Source organism: Sus scrofa, chromosome 1 (genome assembly GCF_054392235.1).
Source record: "Sus scrofa isolate SSC_HxYL_T2T_F1_AM1 chromosome 1, Sscrofa_HxYL_maternal_Yorkshire_Landrace_v2.0, whole genome shotgun sequence".
Lineage (NCBI taxonomy): Eukaryota > Metazoa > Chordata > Mammalia > Artiodactyla > Suidae > Sus > Sus scrofa.
The window spans coordinates 271,551,349-271,569,623 of NC_139383.1; the positions used below are offsets into that span (position 1 = coordinate 271,551,349).

An 18,275-nucleotide genomic window follows, 5' to 3' on the forward strand; every position below is an offset into this window, starting at 1 on the left:
ACTAAAATCTTTGGGAAAATTCTCACGTTGGAGTTTTCCGGCCTTCTCTACTCTTGAATAGATTCATATAATTTCCTGAAAAGGTAGGGATTTCTAAATCCCTTTGTTAAAAGTGAAGGGGACAGATGATAATCATTTGAACTAAAATTAAATTCAACATATCTGATGGCATTTCATAAGGCTAAAATTCTCTTTAATGGAGGCAAAAACAAAATAGGAAAAATTGTATTTCTAGTTACTTCTCAAAAACACAATTTAAACATCCAAAGTTGATATCACCCAGGAGAGAAAACAGCCCACCTTTAATTGCAAGCATAGTGATTTTTCCTTTATGTACGTTACAACTATTTTATAATTAATGTGCTATACTTGGCACTTCTAATGCAGCACTACTCAGTAGAAATATTAAAAGCTTTGGAATTAAGTAGAACTGTTTGGCAATAAGTCAATCTTTTTATTTTTTATTTTACTTTATTTTTTGTATTTTTTTAGGGCTGCACACATGGCATATGGAGGTTCCCAGGCTAAGAGTCTAATCAGAGCTGTAGCCACTGGCCTATTACAGAGCCACAGCAAATGGGGATCCGAGCCTCGTTTGTGACCTACACCACAGCTCCCGGCAACACCAGATCCTTAACCCACTGAGCAAAGCCAGGGATCGAACCTGTGTCCTCATGGATGCTAGTCAGGTTCCTTAACTGCTGAGCTGCGAAGGGAACTCCCCTCCAAGTCAACCTTTTTAAAACTGAAGTTCCTCATCTATAAGATGGGAATAATGATATCTACTTTGCAGAGGTTTTGGGAAGGATTACATGAGATACGTACTACATAACATCACATTTAATGTTTACAGTGCTTGGCACATAGTAGGCACTCAATAAAATGAAGACAATTATTGCTACAATTTATCAGCACAGCCAGCCACATCAATCTATCCTAAAAAGAGGCATGTTTTACAGTCCTAATAACTAATAAGCAAAACCATCACAGTCCTGTCAGCTAAGCATGGACAAGGTTTGCCTCCAGTGGGAAAGAGAAGTGAGTGACAGGATCTCCAGGCGGGTGGTAGGATTCAATTTGTATTTTTTGTTTGTTTGTTTGGGGTGGGGCATGCCAGCAGCATGTGGAAGTTCCCAGGCCAGGGATCAAACCCACGCCACAACAGCAACCCAGCCGCTGCAGTGACAACATTGGATCCTTAACCTGCTCCACCACAAATTAACTCCTAATCTGAGTTTTTTAGCCTTAATCACAGCAGAATAAGGATATCAATAAAATGACAGAAGGATACCACTTGCCACAGACCAACTGTCTCTCTGCCCAGTGTTCAGCATCACTCAGAATATCAAAGACTGGCTTATAGACGAGCATGGTCTAATATACCTATGACCTAAGAAAGCCTGAATATCCCTAACTCTTCCTGACTTTCTAATCATTAACTTTTACTAATGACTAGAAATATTTTACTGTAAGAAACATTTTGCCATATGAATAATTTCTTCTTTTAAAAATGAAAGGTAATATTTTTACAATTTCCTCCATCACACATGGGAAAACTTACACCCAAAGTTAGGACAAAAGCTCGAATAAACTCTTGTTTTTCAGCTGGAACTTCTAACCAGAGTATAGGTTCCTACTTAAAAAGACCTTTTATGATTAGTGGAGGAAATGAGAATACAGGAAGTAAAGGGTAAAAGAAATGATAGGACTTTTAAATTATTAAAATAAAAATAGATGAAGAGAAAATGTGAGAACACTGCAGTGACTTCGTCTGGGTCCTCAAATTTCGGGAGTTGACTTTGGAGTATTAGGAGAGCAGCAGGAATGGAAGGAAATCTCTTTAGGAAAATATCTATTAAAACCTACTTCCAGAAAACTTCTCTGGTGGGATTGGAAACTTTTACAAAGCTAAAAGTAGGAGTCCTGAAATTTTCATCGCTAGGTTTAGATATTAAATTTACACCCACAGGTGAAGTTTTACCTTTCTTGATGCAATTTCCCTGGAGGTCTTGAACATAACCTTCTAGGCAGTTCTCACACCAAAAGCCAGTGGTGTTATGGAGGCAGTCGATACACTCACCACTGTCAGGCTTACAAATCTCTGGCGTTTTACGTGGGTCCACGTGGCCATGACACTGGCACTCCATACAGATGCTGTCAGAATTGTAATAGCCATGTTCACATTCATTGCAGTTCTGGCCTGTATAACCAGCTTTACACTGGACACATTTAGGTTCCAATTCACCCAATTCTAAAAGAGAGAGAACACCAAAATAATTTAGTACAACTTCAAGCTACAGCTAAAAATGCAAAACTACTACTAGTCCCCCAAACAGTTTATACACCCTGCCTACTAGCTCCTCTCAAGCTTAAGAAACATAAGGAATTCAAACTAATAATTTATACCTTATTTATTTTATTTATTTATTTATTTTTTCTCTTTTTAGGGCTATACCTGCAATATATGGACGTTCCCAGGCTAGGAGTTGGATTGGAGCTGTAGCCTTAACCCACTGAGCAAGGCCAGGGATTGAACTCAAGCCCTCATGGATACTTGTCAGGTTCGCTACCACTGAGCCACCATGGGAACTCTGACACCTTATTTATTAATAGTCCAGTTTGTTGTGAGAATGAGAGGGCCATGCAGAAAACCTTTTCAGGTAGAGAACAAAAGAAGTATGCTTAGGACCTCCCTTGCAGTGCAGGGGGGTTAAGGATCTGGTGTTGTCACTGCAGTGGCTCAGGTTGCTGCTGTGGCACAGGTTTGATCTCTGGCCCGGGAACTTCCATGTGCTGTGGATGCAGCAAAAAAAAAAAAAAGAGAGAAAAGAAAAGAAAAGTATGCTTATACAAGGAATCTGAGTAACTGATGGATAGGCAGTTATATTTTATTCCTTTCTCTTTAGTCACATCAGATGGAATAAAATAACAGTTTTAACAAAAATCACCTCATCCCTCCCTCATGTCTCATTTCACATATGTATTTGGATTTGAGTACAAACTCATAGAAAGGAAAACCTTTGCTGATTTTGTTTGTTTGCTTTATTTTTTAGGGCCAAATCTGCGGTATATGGAAGTTCCCAGGCTAGGGGTCGAATTAGAGCTACAGCTGTTGGCCTATGCCACAGCCATAGCAACGTGGGATCCGAGCCGCATCTGCGACCTATACCAAAGCTCACAGCAACACCAGATCCTTAACCCTACCGAGTGAGGCCAGGGATTGAACCTGCATCCTCATGGATACTAGTCAGGCTCGTTACCCATGAGCGACAAGGGGAACTTCCCTTTTGTTGTTTTTATAACTCCCTTTTACTTACAGCATCTATAACTTTGCTTATCAACACACTTTATACCTATTGATAACCGATTCACTGATTTTTTTTTTTCTCTAAAAATGAACATTTAGGGAAAAGGCCTCACCTATGATACAACTGCCTGTAGATGTCACTGCTGAACAAGGGCAGCGAAGACATTCTTTAGTGGCATCCAGACTCTGATAAAATCCTTCTTTGCACTCTTCACAGTGATCCCCTTTGCTGTTGTCCTGGCAATTTAAACAAGCACCTAAAAGAAGCAAATTATTTTAAGAAGTTAAAGATTTACTCTGAAAGAACAGTAACTTTAAATAAATCATACCTGCAACCAAAAAACCTTAAGCATTAACCAGAAAAAGTTATCCAACAGAGACTGCACAGAGTCCACTTTCTTCGCCATCTTATTTCTACACCAGGGCGTCTGTGAGTTCTTTGTCCCCTACTAGATTGTAAACTCTCTAGGGAAAGGCTAGGCACATGACTAGAGTCACAATAAGGCCTTGTGGATTGATAGATTACATACCGAAAGCAGGCCAACTACTTGCAAAGAAAAAATAAAAACAACCTAAAGATCTATTTAAAAAGAATAGACTGTATTTTTTTCATGGTTGGGATAATGTAGTTAAGTGAACTAGACCTATATGTATGAACACACATACATTTTAAAAACAACATTGGCTGGAGTTCCTGTTGTGGCTCAGTGGCTTAAGAACCCAACCTGTACCCATGAGGATGTGGGTTTAATCCCTGGACTCAATCAGTGGGTTAAGGATCTGGCCTGGACACAAGCTGAGGTGTAGGTCACAGATACAGCTCAGATCCAACGTTGCTGTGGCTGTGGGTAGGCCGGCAGCTGCAGCTCCGATTTGACCCCCCTAGCCTGGGAACTTCCATATGCCACTGGAGTGGCCCTAAAAAGGAAAGGAAAAAGAAACAACACTGGCTGAAAAAAGCTAATTGCAGAATGACATGTACAGAAGGAGAGTACTTATTTTGTAAAAATTGATTGAAGTAAAAAATTTTTAAATTTTAAAATCACACTAAACAGTACTAAGCAAATGGATACATAATACACTAAGCAGATGGAAATATATATATATATATATAATATGTGTTGTAAAAATTAAATACGGACTGAGAGGGTATAGGCAAGTTTTATGCTCTGCTTGCATCTGTGGAGGGAGGGAGAAAAAAGAGAGTAGAGAAGAAAACAGAGAGGAAGAAGTCCAACTTTACTTGAAATTTTCTGTTTCGAATATATAACTATATACATAGATGTATAAATATTAAGCAAAATACCAAAATGTTACTATTTATTAATTCCAGGTGTGAGTGCATGGGTATTTGTTATATTATTCTCCATAGGGTTTTATATTTAAAAATTCAAAATAGGAGTTCCTGTCATGGCTCAGTGGTTAGCGAACCCGACTAGCATCCATGACGATGCGGGTTCGATCCCTGGCCTCGCACAGTGGGTTAAGGATCCAGCGTTACCGTGAGCTGTGGCGTAGGTTGCAGATGCGGCTTGGATCCCGCGTTGCTGTGGCTCTGGCGTAGGCCGGTGGCTACAGCTCCGATTCAACCCCTAGCCTGGGAACCTCCATATGCCGCGGGAGCGGCCCAAGAAATAGCAACAACAACAACAACAACAACAACAAAAAGACAAAATAAATAAATAAATAAATAAATAAATAAACATTTCATGTAGAAAATTGAAGATTGATTTTTACAATAAAAATAAAGATCATAAAGTTTAAAATCCATACAGAGTAGGAACTAATAATATGAGTCTGCTTTTCTAACAGCTTACAACTCCTCTCTGGGAGGCTACATAGCATGAGAAGGATGGTACAGTATATGTGTAATGTCAGATCTGAGTTCCATTCACAGAGGAACTTCTTACCAGCTATGTGACCATCAGCAAATAGCTTCTCTGAATTTCACTTTTTTTTTTTTTTTTGGTATGTCTCACTTTTTTAATCTGTAAAATGGGATCAAAATTCCTTGGCTGATGATTTAATGTAATGTAAATATTTTAGAGGGTGAAAGACTATTCCGTAGGATACAATATTTTCTCTTTATGCTTTAAATCCCTTAAATTCCTTATCTATAAATTAAGAAAGCTGAACTAAATGAGATCTAAGTTTCCTTTAACATCTAAAATTTGAAAGTCTTTCTTTTATGATAAATGATACGTAAAAATTAGCTGAGGTTTAATTTTGTTCATTACGCCCTGCCTTGAATTTCCCAAATATTACAATACTGCCTTAAAATTCACATTTTCTTTGCTGAAAGATGGCCAAAGGAGTGAATCCGTAAAAAAAAAAAAAAAAAAAAAAAGGAACGAGTGTTTCCTGTAGATGATCTCATGCTTGGCTGAGCATCAAAAAAAACCTGGTGGGGGTAACCAAGAAAATAACTGGTTACAGAAAAGAATGTAGAGTTCCTTTCCAACCAGATTCACTGACAAAGCTTTGAAAACATAAATCGCCACCTGTAAAAAGTCTTTATTGCAGTATTTCCAGTTCACATATAAAGCTATCAGAAATACAGCAAGGTACTTGATTGTAAAAAGAAATGCCTAATTTTCTCCACAGAACAGAAAGCAAATTCAAACCTGTTTAACAGAAAGAAGGCCAGCCTGAGCAAACAGGGGAGGGGGTAACAGGAGATAAGGTCAGAGAGAAAGGCAGGGGCCCAAAATATATAGTCATGGAAGCAAGTCTGAATTTTATTCAAGATGGATAGGGGAGTTCCCATCGTGGCTCAGCAGTTATAAACCTGACTTGTATCCATGAGGTCTCGGTTTCAAGCCCTAACCTTGCTCAGGGGGTTGATCCAGCTTTGCTGTGAGCTGTGGTGTAGGTCCCAGACGAGGCTTGGATCTGGCATTGCTGTGGCTGTGGTGTAGGCTGGCAGTTGCAGCTCTGATTTGAGCCCTAGCCTGGGACCCTCCATATGCCATGGGTGTGGCCCTAAAAAGACAAAAAAAAAAAAAAAAAAAAAGGATGGGAAACCTTGGGAGGCTTTGAGCATGGGAATGACATGATCCGGTTTTACACTTTTAAACGATCATTCTGGTTACTAACTGGAGACTGGACTACGGTAGGGTGGGGGTCAGAGGATGAGACAAGAGAGGAAGCAGAAAGACCAGATGAGAGAGTGTCAAAATAGTTCAGAGAGGAGTTCCCATCGTGGCGCAGTGGTTAACGAATCTGACTAGGAACCATGAGGTTGCGGGTTCGGTCCCTGCACTTGCTCAGTGGGTTGACGATCCAGCGTTGCCGTGAGTTGTGGTGCAGGTTGCAGACGTGGCTCGGATCACGCGCTGCTGTGGCTCTTGTGTAGGCCGGTGGCTACGGCTCCGATTAGACCCCTAGTCTGGGAATCTCCATATGCCGCGGGAGCGGCCCAAGAAATAGCAAAAAAAAAATAAAAAATTAAATTAAACTAAATTAAGTTAAATTAAAAAAAATAGTTCAGAGAGATGACAGGTACTTAGACAAGGATGGTAGCAATGAAGGTCATGTTGAATGCCAGGCTGCTGACTTGCTGAGGGACTGGTTATTCACAGCAAAAAGAAGAATCAAAAGTGACTCCTCTAGTGCTAGTCACCAAAATGAACAGCAGGAGTAAACCAGGCTTAGTTTATTTTGCGAAATAAAGAGTGGTTTTGGATGTGTTAGGGTTATGATACCAATTAAAGCATTTGAGTGAATATGTCAAGGGCACTGTTGGAGCTTTGAGTACAGAGATCAAGAGAGAAATGTAAATATGGCAATAAGCACATTTGTAGGTGGCATTTCAATTAAATTCAGGGGACTGAATGAGATCACTCAGGGACAGTATAAATGCAGAAGACAAACATGTCAAGAAAAACAAACTTCTGAGGCACTCTAGTGCTCATAGTTGCAAAGAGGAAGATCTAGCAGAGCTGACAGAGGAGGAAAAAAAACAACACAGGAAAGTGTGCCATCTTCAAGTGAAGAAAGTTCTTGAGGAATGGTCAACTCAGTCAAGCTGCTGAAGTCAGCTCAACATGAGACATTGTATGAATACATGAGGGCACCTTAAATTCTTAAAAGGAAGTACACTAAGTTTTAGCTTAAAAATAACAGTACCCAGAGTTCCCAGTGTGGCTCAGTGGGTTAAGGATCTGGTGAGCTGTGGTGTAGGCCGTAGACGCAGCTCGGATCCCAAGTTGCTGTGGCTGTGGTGTAGGCCAGCAGCTGCAGATCCAATTGGACCCCAGCCTAGGAACTTCCATATGCCATTTGTGTGGCTCTAAAAAGACAAAATAAATAAATAAATAAATAACAGTACTCCTCATCTCCATTTTAAGGGAAATATGTATTCAATAAAGAAAATCTAGAAACAAACAGGAGAATAGAAAAAAGAAAAAAATCACCTTAAGAAATCTGCCATTGAGATTTTGAATACTTTTCACTGAATCTCTCCTTATATACAGAAATTTAGGTTTTGCTTTTTAAATAGTCTAAACGTATGGCACATGTCATTCTATACACTGCTTCTTTCACTCTCTCATGTTATTGTATATCACTTTTTTTGTAGTGTAAACAAAATTTATTAGAAGATATTAACTTGTTCATAGAACGAGCATTATTGGAAATTCCAGATTCTGAAGACCTACAGAGGTAGGATCTAGCCAAGGTCACTGTTGGGTTTCTCTATACACACCCTTTAACCTTTCTCATTTGGTAACCATGATGCTTAAGAATGAACACAAGGAGTTCCTGTCGTGGCTCGGTGGTTAACTAATCTTACTAGCATCCATGAGGATGCAGGATCGATCCCTGGCCTTGCTCAGTGGGTTGAGGATCCGGCATTGCCATGAGCTGTGGTGCAGGTTGCAGATGCGGCTTTGATCTGATGTTGCTATGGCTGTGGCATAGGCCGGCAGCTACAGCTCCGATTCCACCCCTAGCTAGGAACCTTCATATGCCTCGAATGCAGCCTTAAAAAAATGATACACACAAAAAAGCAGAGCTGACTAACCTTTTAGAATTATCACTACCACTTTGGTGAGCATCTATGAACATAAAGCTTTTTATGAATTTAGAATTATTTCCCAGGAGTTCTCGTCATGGCACAGTAGAAATGAATTCAACTAGGAACCCCAGGAATCATGAGGTTGCGAGTTCGATCCCTGGCCTTACTCAGTGGGTTAAGGATCTGGTGTTGCTGTGAGCTGTGGTGTAGGTCGCAGACACAGCTAGGATCCTGAGTTGCTGTGGCTCTGGCGTAGGCTTTCAGCTACAGCTCCGACTGGACCCTTAGCCTGGGAACCTCCACATGTTGCAGGTGCAGCCCTAAAAAGACCAAAAAAAAAAAAAAAATTATTTTCCAAGAGTTGATTCCTGGAAACAGAATTATTGGATCAGAGAAGTATTTTTAAGATGTCTAACATATACTGCTTTTCAAAATATCTTTCCTAATATACTTTATCACAAAAAGGTTACCTTAAAAATCTACTTCAATCTAAATTACAAGGTATGGAAAAAACTAGGGGGTAGAGGTGGTGGTGGTGGGGAACAGAACTGTGAAAACATAGTAAGTGGCCACCAGAGGGCGACCGCATCACAACACTGCTGAAAAAAATCTTTTCAAAATTTAAGATAAAAGGAAAGATAGATTCTATATTAAGCTGGAAGTTTTAAATCAGGTATTCAGCTTCTTTACATTGGATTTCATTTTTATTACATTTCCAAACAGAAAAACCATTTATTTCTCTTATTACTACCTGCTTTAGAAATCAGAACCATGAAAAGGTTTTCTTTTGCCTTGAATTATCTCTGGACAAAGACAGGTTGGGATTTACTTGACACTAAAGAAAGCTACTTCACTGCTGGTCAAGGAAATGAGAACCAGCAATGCAGACTGTTTCCTGGTACCATGAACAATCTAGGGAACAATTTAAATCAACTCAGCATGATGAAACATTTTTGTCATTGTCAAGGTTGAAATTCGTCTTTCCTCTGCAAGCATTTCTATTCATTTGTTCATTTCTTCAACAAAAATTTACTGAATACTTACTATGTGCTAATTTCTGTGCTAGGGATTGTGTAAAATAGTGAACGAAACTGGTATGAAACTTACAGTGTAATGCATATGCCATACATGAATCAAAATCACAAATAAGTAATACAAACTCTGATAAGTGCTATGAAGAAAATATAACTATATATTAGAGTATATAATTGGGAATCATCATTTAGCCTGGAGCAGAAACTACTTTCTAATGAGGTAAACTTTTTTAAATTATTGAAATATAGTTAATTTATAACGCTGTGTTAGTTTCGGGTGTACAGCACAGTGATTCATACATACATGTATACACACACACACACTTTTTTGGATTCCTTCCCATTATAGATTATTATAAAATATTGAGTATAGTTCCTTATGCTATAAAGTATGTCCTTGTTTATCTATTTTATAGATAGTAGTATGTCCACCAAAGCAACCTTTTTTTGGGGGGGGGGCCGAACCTGCAGCATATGGATGTTCCCAGGCTAGGGGTTGAACTGGAGCTGTAGCTGCTGGCCTGTGCCACAGCCACAGCCCCGCCAGATTCAGTTTGAGTCAACCTACACCACAGCTCACGGCAACGCCAGATTCTTAACTCACTGAGCAAGGCCAGGGATAGAACCTACATCCTTATGGATACTAGTCAGATTCATTTCTGCTGAGCCATGACAGGAACTCCATACTAAAGTAACCTTTAACTGAATGCCTGAAGGAAGACTATCATTCAATAAGGCAAAGGGGTCTAGAAAGACCAGAGAATTTTAGGACTAGAAGCCAGTATGACAGGGTCACAAAACAGTAAAAAAAAAAAAAAAAAAAAAAGGCACAAAATAGAATAGGCTAGTAGGTAAGGGATCAGATTAGGAAACTGAAGAAAAAAATAACAAAATTTCTCCTAAATCAATTTGTTTCACCATAGACTAGAACATTAGAATGAAAAATATGATTACACACAAATTTTTCCAAGGTACTTTCAAATTTCAAATATTTTGCTATTGCTACCTTAGTTTCATTAAAACACTTGCACTTGTCAGACTAGAGTGCTCTCATTTTTTTGCAGGAGAAAAAAAAGATTTCCAAGGAAGTATCTCTAACCCTTACATTTAGGAAAACTGAAGACCAGAAAAGTTAACTGCCATTAGTTTTTTTTTCTTTTTGGCTGCACTCAAAGCATGCAGAAGCTCTCAGGCAGGGGCTGAACCCATGCCACAGCAGAGACCCAAGCCACTGCAGTGACAATATTGGATCCTTAACACACTGAGCCACCAGGGAACTCCAATTGTCACTAATTTTTAACAGTTTGACTAAGTTTGCCTAGATGTGGTTTTCTTTTTATACTACCTAGGGTTTGCTGAGCTTTTGAATATAAGGGTTAACATATTTCATTAATTTGAAAAACTCTTGGCCATTACCTCCTCAGATAATTGCTTCTACCCCAGTATCTCTCTCCTTTCTTTCTAAGTCTTCAATTACAATTTGTATGAGACTTTTTGGCTGTATCCCACATGCTCTGATCTTTCTATTTCATTTTCTTCCTCTGTGTGTTACTTTGGGTATTTTTAAAAATATTTTTTTCCTTTTTAAGTCATTTTTGTTTTTTCCATTTTAGTTGGTTTACAGTGTTCTGTCAATTTCTACTGTACAGCAAAGTGACCCAGTCTCACACACACACACGTACATTCTTTTTCTCATGTTATCCTCCATCATGTTCCAACATGAGTGACTAGATTTAGTTCCCTGTGCTATACAGCAGGATCCCATTGCTTATCCACTCCAAATGCAATAGTTTGCATCTATTAACCCCAAACTTTGCATCATTTAAAATTATTTTCTGGAGTTCCTGTCGTGGCACAGCAGAAACAAATTCAACTAGGAACCATGAGGTTGCGGGTTTGATCCCTTGCCTTGCTCAGTGGGTTAAGGATCCAGTGTTGCCGTTAGCTGTGGTGTAGATCACAGACGAGGCTCAGATCTGGCATTGCTGTGGCCCTGGTGTAGGCCAGGGGCTACAGCTCCGATTAGACCCCTAGCCTGGGAACCTCCATATGCTGCAGGTGTGGCCCTAAAAAAGACAAAAAGGCAAAAAAAAAAACCAAAAAAAAATACAAAAACCCCCCACAATTTTCTCCCATCCTGTAGGTTGTCTTTTTTTTTTTTTTTTTTTTTTATGATTTCCTTTGCCATGCAAAAGCTTGTCAGTTTGATTAGATCCCACTGATTTATTTTTGCTTTTATTTCTGTTGTCTTAGGAGACTAACCTAAGAAAACATTTGTACGGCTGATGTCAGAGAATGTTTTGCCTATGTTCTCTTCTAGGAATTTGATGCTGTCTTGTCTTACGTTTAAGTCTTTAAGCCATTTTGAGTTTATTTTTGTACATGGTGTGAAGGTGTGTTTCAGTTTCATTGATTTACATGTGGCTGTCCAGTTTTCCCAGCACCACTTGCTGAAAAAACTGTCTTTTTCCCATTTTATATTCTTGCCTCCTTTGTCAAAGATTAATTGATCATAGGTGTCTGGGTTTATGTCTGGGTTCTCTACTCTGTTCCATTCATCTGTATGTCTGTTTTGGTACCAATACTACACTGTCTTGATTACTGTACCTTTGCAATATTGCCTGACGTCTGGGAGAGTTATGTCTCCTGCTCAGTTTTTGTTCCTCAGGATTGCTTTGGCAATCCTGGGTCTTTTATGGTTCCATATAAATTTTCGGATTGTTTTTTCTAGTTCTGTGAAAAATGTCTTGGGTAATTTGATAGGCATTGATTACTTTGGGTATTATGCCCATTTTTATGATATTAATTCTTCCAACCCAGGAGCATGGAATATCTTTCCATTTCATTGAATCCTCTTTAATTTCCTTGATTAATGTGTTATAGTTCTCAGCATATACGTCTTTCACTTCCTTGGTCAAATTTATTCCTATATATTTAATTTTGGGGGGTATGATTTTAAAAGGTGTTGTATTTTTATAATCCTTTTCTAATATTTCATTGTTAGTATACAGAAATGCAAGCGATTTCTGAATGTTAATCTTATATCCTGCTACTTTGCTGAATTCATTGATCAGTTCCGAGTAGTTTTTGTGCGGAGTCCTTAGGGTTTTCTATAAATAGATGTGGTATATATATGTAATGGAATACTACTCAGCCATAAAAAAGAACAAAACAATGCCATTTGAAGCAACATGGATGGAACTAGAGATTCTCATACTAAGTGAAGTAAGTCAGAAAGAGAAAGACAAATACCATATGATATCACTTATATATGGAATCTAATATATGGCACAAATGAACCTTGCTACAGAAAATAAACTCATGGACTTGAAGAATAGACTTACAGTTGCCAAGGGATGGACTGGGAGTCTGGGGTTAATAGATGCAAACTATTGCATTTGGAGTGGATAAGCAATGAGATCCTACTGTATAGCACAGGGAACTAAGTCTAGTCACTTATGATGGAACATGATGGAGGATAACATGAGAAAAAGAATATATATATATGTGTGTGAGACTGGGTCACTTTGCTGTACAGTAGAAATTGACAGAACACTGTAAACAAAGTATAATGGAAAAAATAAAAATTATTATAAAAAATAAATAAAAGGTATTTTTATAATCCTTTTCTAATATTTCATTTTAGTATACAGAAATGCAACTGATTTCTAAATGTTAATCTTGTATCCTACTACTTTGCTGAATTCGTTGATCAATTCAAGTAGTTTCTGTATGGCATCCTTAGGGTTTTCTATATATGGTATTACATCATCTGCATACAGTGACAATTTTACCTCTTCTCTTCCAGTTTGGATACTTTCTATTTCTTTTGTTGGTCTAATTGCTGTAGCTAGGACTTCCAATACTATGTTGAATGAAACTGGTGAGAGTGGGCATCCTTGTCTTGTTCCAGATTTTACCAGGAAGGCTTTCAGCTCTTCTCCACTGAGTATTATATTTGCTGTGGGTCTGTCATAAATGGCTTTTATTATATTAAGGTATGTTCCCTCTACAGTCATTTTGGTAAGAGTTTTTTTTTTTTTTTTTTTTTTTTTTTTGTCTTTTTGCTATTTCTTGGGCCGCTCCCGCGGCATATGGAGGTTCCCAGGCTAGGGGTCCAATCGGAGCTGTAGCCACCAGCCTACGCCAGGGCCACAGCAACGCGGGATCCGAGCCGCGTCTGCAACCTACACCACAACTCACAGCAACGCCAGATCGTTAACCCACTGAGCAGGGGCAGGGACCGAACCCGCAACCTCATGGTTCCTAGTCGGATTCGTTAACCACTGTGCCACGATGGGAACTCTTGGTAAGAGTTTTTACCATGAATGGATGTTGGACTTCGTCAAATGCTTTTTCTGCATCTATTGAGATGATCATGTGGTTTTTTACTTTTCTTTTGTTAATGTGGTATATGATGTTGATTGATTTGCATATGCTGAATCATCCTTGTGAACCTGGGATGAATCCCACTTGGTTGTGGGGTATGATGTTTTTTATATGCTGCTGGATTCAGTTGGCTAAAATTTTGTTGAGAATTTTTGCATCCATATTCATCAAAGATATTGGCCTATAATTTTCTTTTTTGGTAGTATCTTTGTCTGGTTTTGGTATTAGGGTACGGTGGCTTCGTAGAATGTCTTTGGGAGTATTCCTTCTTCTTCAACCTTTTGGAAAAATGTAAGAAGGATGGGTTTAAGTTCCTCCTTGTATGTTTAGTAGAATTTGCCTGTGAAGCCATCTGATCCTGGACTTTTGTTTGTAGGGAGTGTTTTTTATTACATATTCAATTTCATTTCTAGTGATCAGTCTGTTCGGTTGATCTATTTCTTTTTGATTCAGTTTTGATGGGCTGTAGTTCTCTAGAAAGTTGACCATTTCTTCTAAGTTGTCAAATTTGTTGGCATATAATTGTTCATAGTATTCACTTATTTTTTTTTTTTTTGGTATTTCTACAATGTCTATTGAGATTTTTCCTTTTTCATTTCTTATTTGGGTTTTTTCTCCCCTCTTCTTGGTGAGCCTGGCTAGAGGTTTGTCAATTTTGTTTACCCTTGCAAAGAACCAGTTCTTGGTTTTATTCATTTTTTCTATTGTTTTTTGAATCTCTATTTTATTGATTTCTTCTCTGATCTTTATGATTTCCTCTCTTCTGCTGACTTTAGGTTTTGTTTGTTCTTTTTCTAATTCATTTAGGTGGTGGGTTAGGTTGTCTATTTGAAATTTTTCTCTTTTTTTGAGGAAGGCCTATGTTGCTATGAATTTCCCTCTGAACACTGCTTTTGTGGCATCCCATAGATTTTGAATGGTTGTATCTATATTATCATTTGTCTGGAGGTATTTTTTAATTTCCTTTTTGATTTCCTCATTGACCCACTGGTTTTTTAGTAGATGTTGTTTAGTCTCCATGTAGTCACTTTTTTCTCATTTCCTGTGGTTGATTTCTAGTTTCATGCCACTGTGGTGAGAGAAGATACTTGAAATAACTTCTTAAATTTGTTGAGGTTAGTCTGTACCCAGTATGTGGTCAATCCTTGAGAATGTTCCATGAGCACTTGAAAAGAATGTATATTCTGATTTTTTTGGATGTAATGTCCTGAAAAATGTCAATTAAGTCTGTATTTTCTATTGTGCCATTTAGGATCTCTGTTGCTTTATTGATTTTCTGTCTAGAGGATCTGTCCACTGATGTGAGTGGGGTGTTAAAGTCTCCTATTACTGTATTCCCATCAATTTCTCCTTTTATGTCTGTTAGTATTTGTTGTATGTATCTAGGTGCTCCTGTATTAGGCGCATATATATTGATGACTCTTCTTGAATGGATCCTTTATCATTAAATAGTCCTTCTTCGTCTTTCTTCATGGTCTTCATTTTAAAGTCTATTTTGTCTGAAATGAGTATTTCAACTCGTTTTCCTGTCTTGTCCATTGGCATGAAATGTCTTTTCCTATCCCCTCACTTTTCCTATTCCCCACCCTTTGCCCTAAGGTGAGTCTCTTGTAGACAGCAGATTGTAGGCTCTTGCTTTTTTATCCAATCTGCCACTCTGTCTTTTGACTGGAGCATTCAGTCCATGGACAGTTAAGGTAATTCTTGATAAATATGTATTTATTGCCATTTTTTTTTCGTCTTTTTGCTATTTATTTGGGCCACTCCCCGCGGCATATGGAGGTTCCCAGGCTAGAGGTCGAGTCAGAGCTGTAGCCACCGGCCTACGCCAGGGCCACAGCAACTCGGGATCCGAGCTGCGTCTGCAACCTACACCACAGCTCACGGCAACGCCGGATCGTCAACCCACTGAGCAAGGGCAGGAACCGAACCTGCAACCTCATGGTTCCTAGTCGGATTCATTAACCACTGCGCCACGACGGGAACTCCCTATTGCCATTTTAAACCTTGTTTCCCAGTTGATTCTATGTTTCTCTTTGTTCCTTTCTTTTTTTGATTGGATGATTTCTTTTTACTTTATGCTTCTGTACTTTTCTTTTTAGCTTTTGTAAATGTAGTGTTTAGTTTTGATTTGCGTTGGCCTGTTTTTTAAGTACGTTAACCCCTTCCTATATCTGTTTGCTTTAGCCTAATAGTCATATAGGCACAAACACATTATAAAAAAAAGAGTCTAGATTTTCTTATTTTCATTCCGCATATTCTATGCTTTTGAAGTCCTTTTTTAACATCTTCATGTTTGTTCTTTGCTGTTCCTTGTGTTTATTGTCACTTTTACAGTAGGTTTTTTTTTTTTCTTTTAGATCCGTACACTGCCTTGTTTAACTGATTGCTTTCCAATTGTGATTTCTCCCATCCTATTTCTTACTTTTTTTTTTTTTTTCATTTAGATAATCCCTTTCAGTATTTCTTTCAGAATGGGTTTAGTATTGCTGTACTCTTAGCTTTTGTTTGCTGGAGAAATTCTTTATTTCTCCTTCTATTTTAAATGATATTCTGGCAGGGTAGAGTATTCTAGGCTGAAAATTTTTCCTTTTGGGCCGCTCCCGCGGCATATGGAGGTTCCCAGGCTAGGGGTCGAATCGGAGCTGTAGCCATTGGCCTACGCCAGGGCCACAGCAACTCGGGATCCAAGCTGCGTCTGCAACCTACACCACAGCTCACGGCAACGCCGGATCGTTAACCCACTGAGCAAGGGCAGGGACCGAACCCGCAACCTCATGGTTCCTAGTCGGATTCGTTAACCACTGCGCCACGACGGGAACTCCGCTACTCTCTTTTTCTGTAGAGAAATCAGCTGATAGCCTTATGGGGGTTCCCTTATAATTAACGCTTTACGTTTCTCTTGCTTCCTTTAGAATCCTCTTATCTTTAACTTTTGCCGCTTTTATTGTAACATGTCTTGGTGTGGGACTGTTGGGGTTCAACTTGTTTGGGGCCCTCTGTGCTTTCCATATCTTGATATCTGTTTCCTTTAGATTTGGAAGGTTTTCAGACATAATTTCTTCAAATATATTTTCAATCCCCTTTTCTTTTTGTTCTCCTTCTGAAATTCCTCTTATGCATAGATTGGCCCACTTTCTATTATCCCATAGATCTCTTATATTGCTTTCATGATTTTTCAGTTGGTTTTCTGTCTGTTGCCCTGAATGGGTGATTTCCATTATTCTATCTTCCAAGTCACTAATGTGTTTCTCTGCATTATTCATTCTGCTCTTTAGTGGCTTTAACTCAGTTTCATCTCTGCAAATGAATTTTCTAATTTTTCTTGGCTCCTCATATTTTTTAGTTCCTTTCTAAAGCTGTCTGCATTACATATCTGCTCTTAATTTCTTCATAGTCACCCTAATTCCTTCAGTATTTTCACTATTTCCCTTTTGAACTCAGTATCTATTAATCTACAGAAGACTGTTTCATTGTTTGCTGCTTCAGGTGAATTCTCCTGTTCTTTTAATTGGGAATGGTTCCTGAGCTTCTTCATTTCACTTATATTTGTCTTTTTCTGTGAGATTAGGGAAAGCAACTACTGTAGTCTTGTAGGGCTATTTCTATGCAAGAGCTCCCCTTTGTATTTTGTGGGGGGTTACTATTTATTTTTGGCTTGGGAGTTTGGATATTTGCTGTCTTTTTCTTTGGTGTGAGCAGGCTCTTATCCCCCTGAGTGTGTTTCCAGGGATATGGAATGGGCAGGGATGGTAGTCAGTGCCTGGTTGCTGGGCTCTTGACAATAGCAAAGACCTGCAGGAAGGTGGTGCAGGCTACTCCTAGTTTCGGGGCCCTGGGAAGTGGTCATGAGCCTCAGGGAGATTTAGATGGTGCCCAGAGCATTTGGCAATGGCAGTGGCAAGGTGTGTGAGTTCCCGGGAGAGTGAAAGCAACAACAGGTGGTGTTCAGTTACAATGCCCTCCTCTGTGGTTCCTTTTGAGGTGATTGTGGCCACAAGTGATGCCTGTTCACAGACCCCCTAGTGGTAGTGAGCCATGCCAACCTCTGGAATCAGATAACTGCAGTGGTTTGCCCCCACCACCTGTAGACCACATTGACACAACTTTGAGTATTTCAAATTGAGCTATATTTGAATCTACTATCCCTGTCTTCACTGTACACAACTGAATATAACCTTGTCTCGAGGAGGTATTAATTTTAGATATTGTATTTTTCATTTCTAGATTGTCCTTTTGATTTTTTATAGATTCCAATTCTCTTGAAATTTTGCCTCTTTTCACCTATTTTGTCTGGTTTTGCCTCTATTTCCTTAAAATATTAATATTAATTTTTTAAAGACATTGTATGTTAACTCTAACACCTGAGTCACCTATGGGTCTGCTTCTGCTGTTTTCCTCTTTATTATTGGTCACGTTTTCCTACTTCGACACTGTCTAATGTTTTTGATTACATATAAAAGAAACACAGATGACTCCCCTTTCCTCTGTGAGATAGGTATGAGAGGATTTCATCAGAAATCATGAT

At 38.8% G+C, this 18,275-nt stretch overlaps 1 protein-coding gene across 1 annotated transcript in view; it reads right to left on the bottom strand.

Moving 5' to 3' along the window:
* The window catches only part of MEGF9 (multiple EGF like domains 9), a 94,279-nt gene that overhangs the window by 4,678 nt on the left and 71,326 nt on the right, over window positions 1-18,275 (bottom strand). The window contains exons 4-5 of the mRNA XM_005660387.4: window positions 3,421-3,564; window positions 1,982-2,251 (exon numbers count right to left, since the gene is read on the bottom strand). Of these exons, the coding sequence (XP_005660444.1) occupies window positions 1,982-2,251; window positions 3,421-3,564 (414 nt within the window). The remainder of the gene's footprint in view (window positions 1-1,981; window positions 2,252-3,420; window positions 3,565-18,275) is intronic.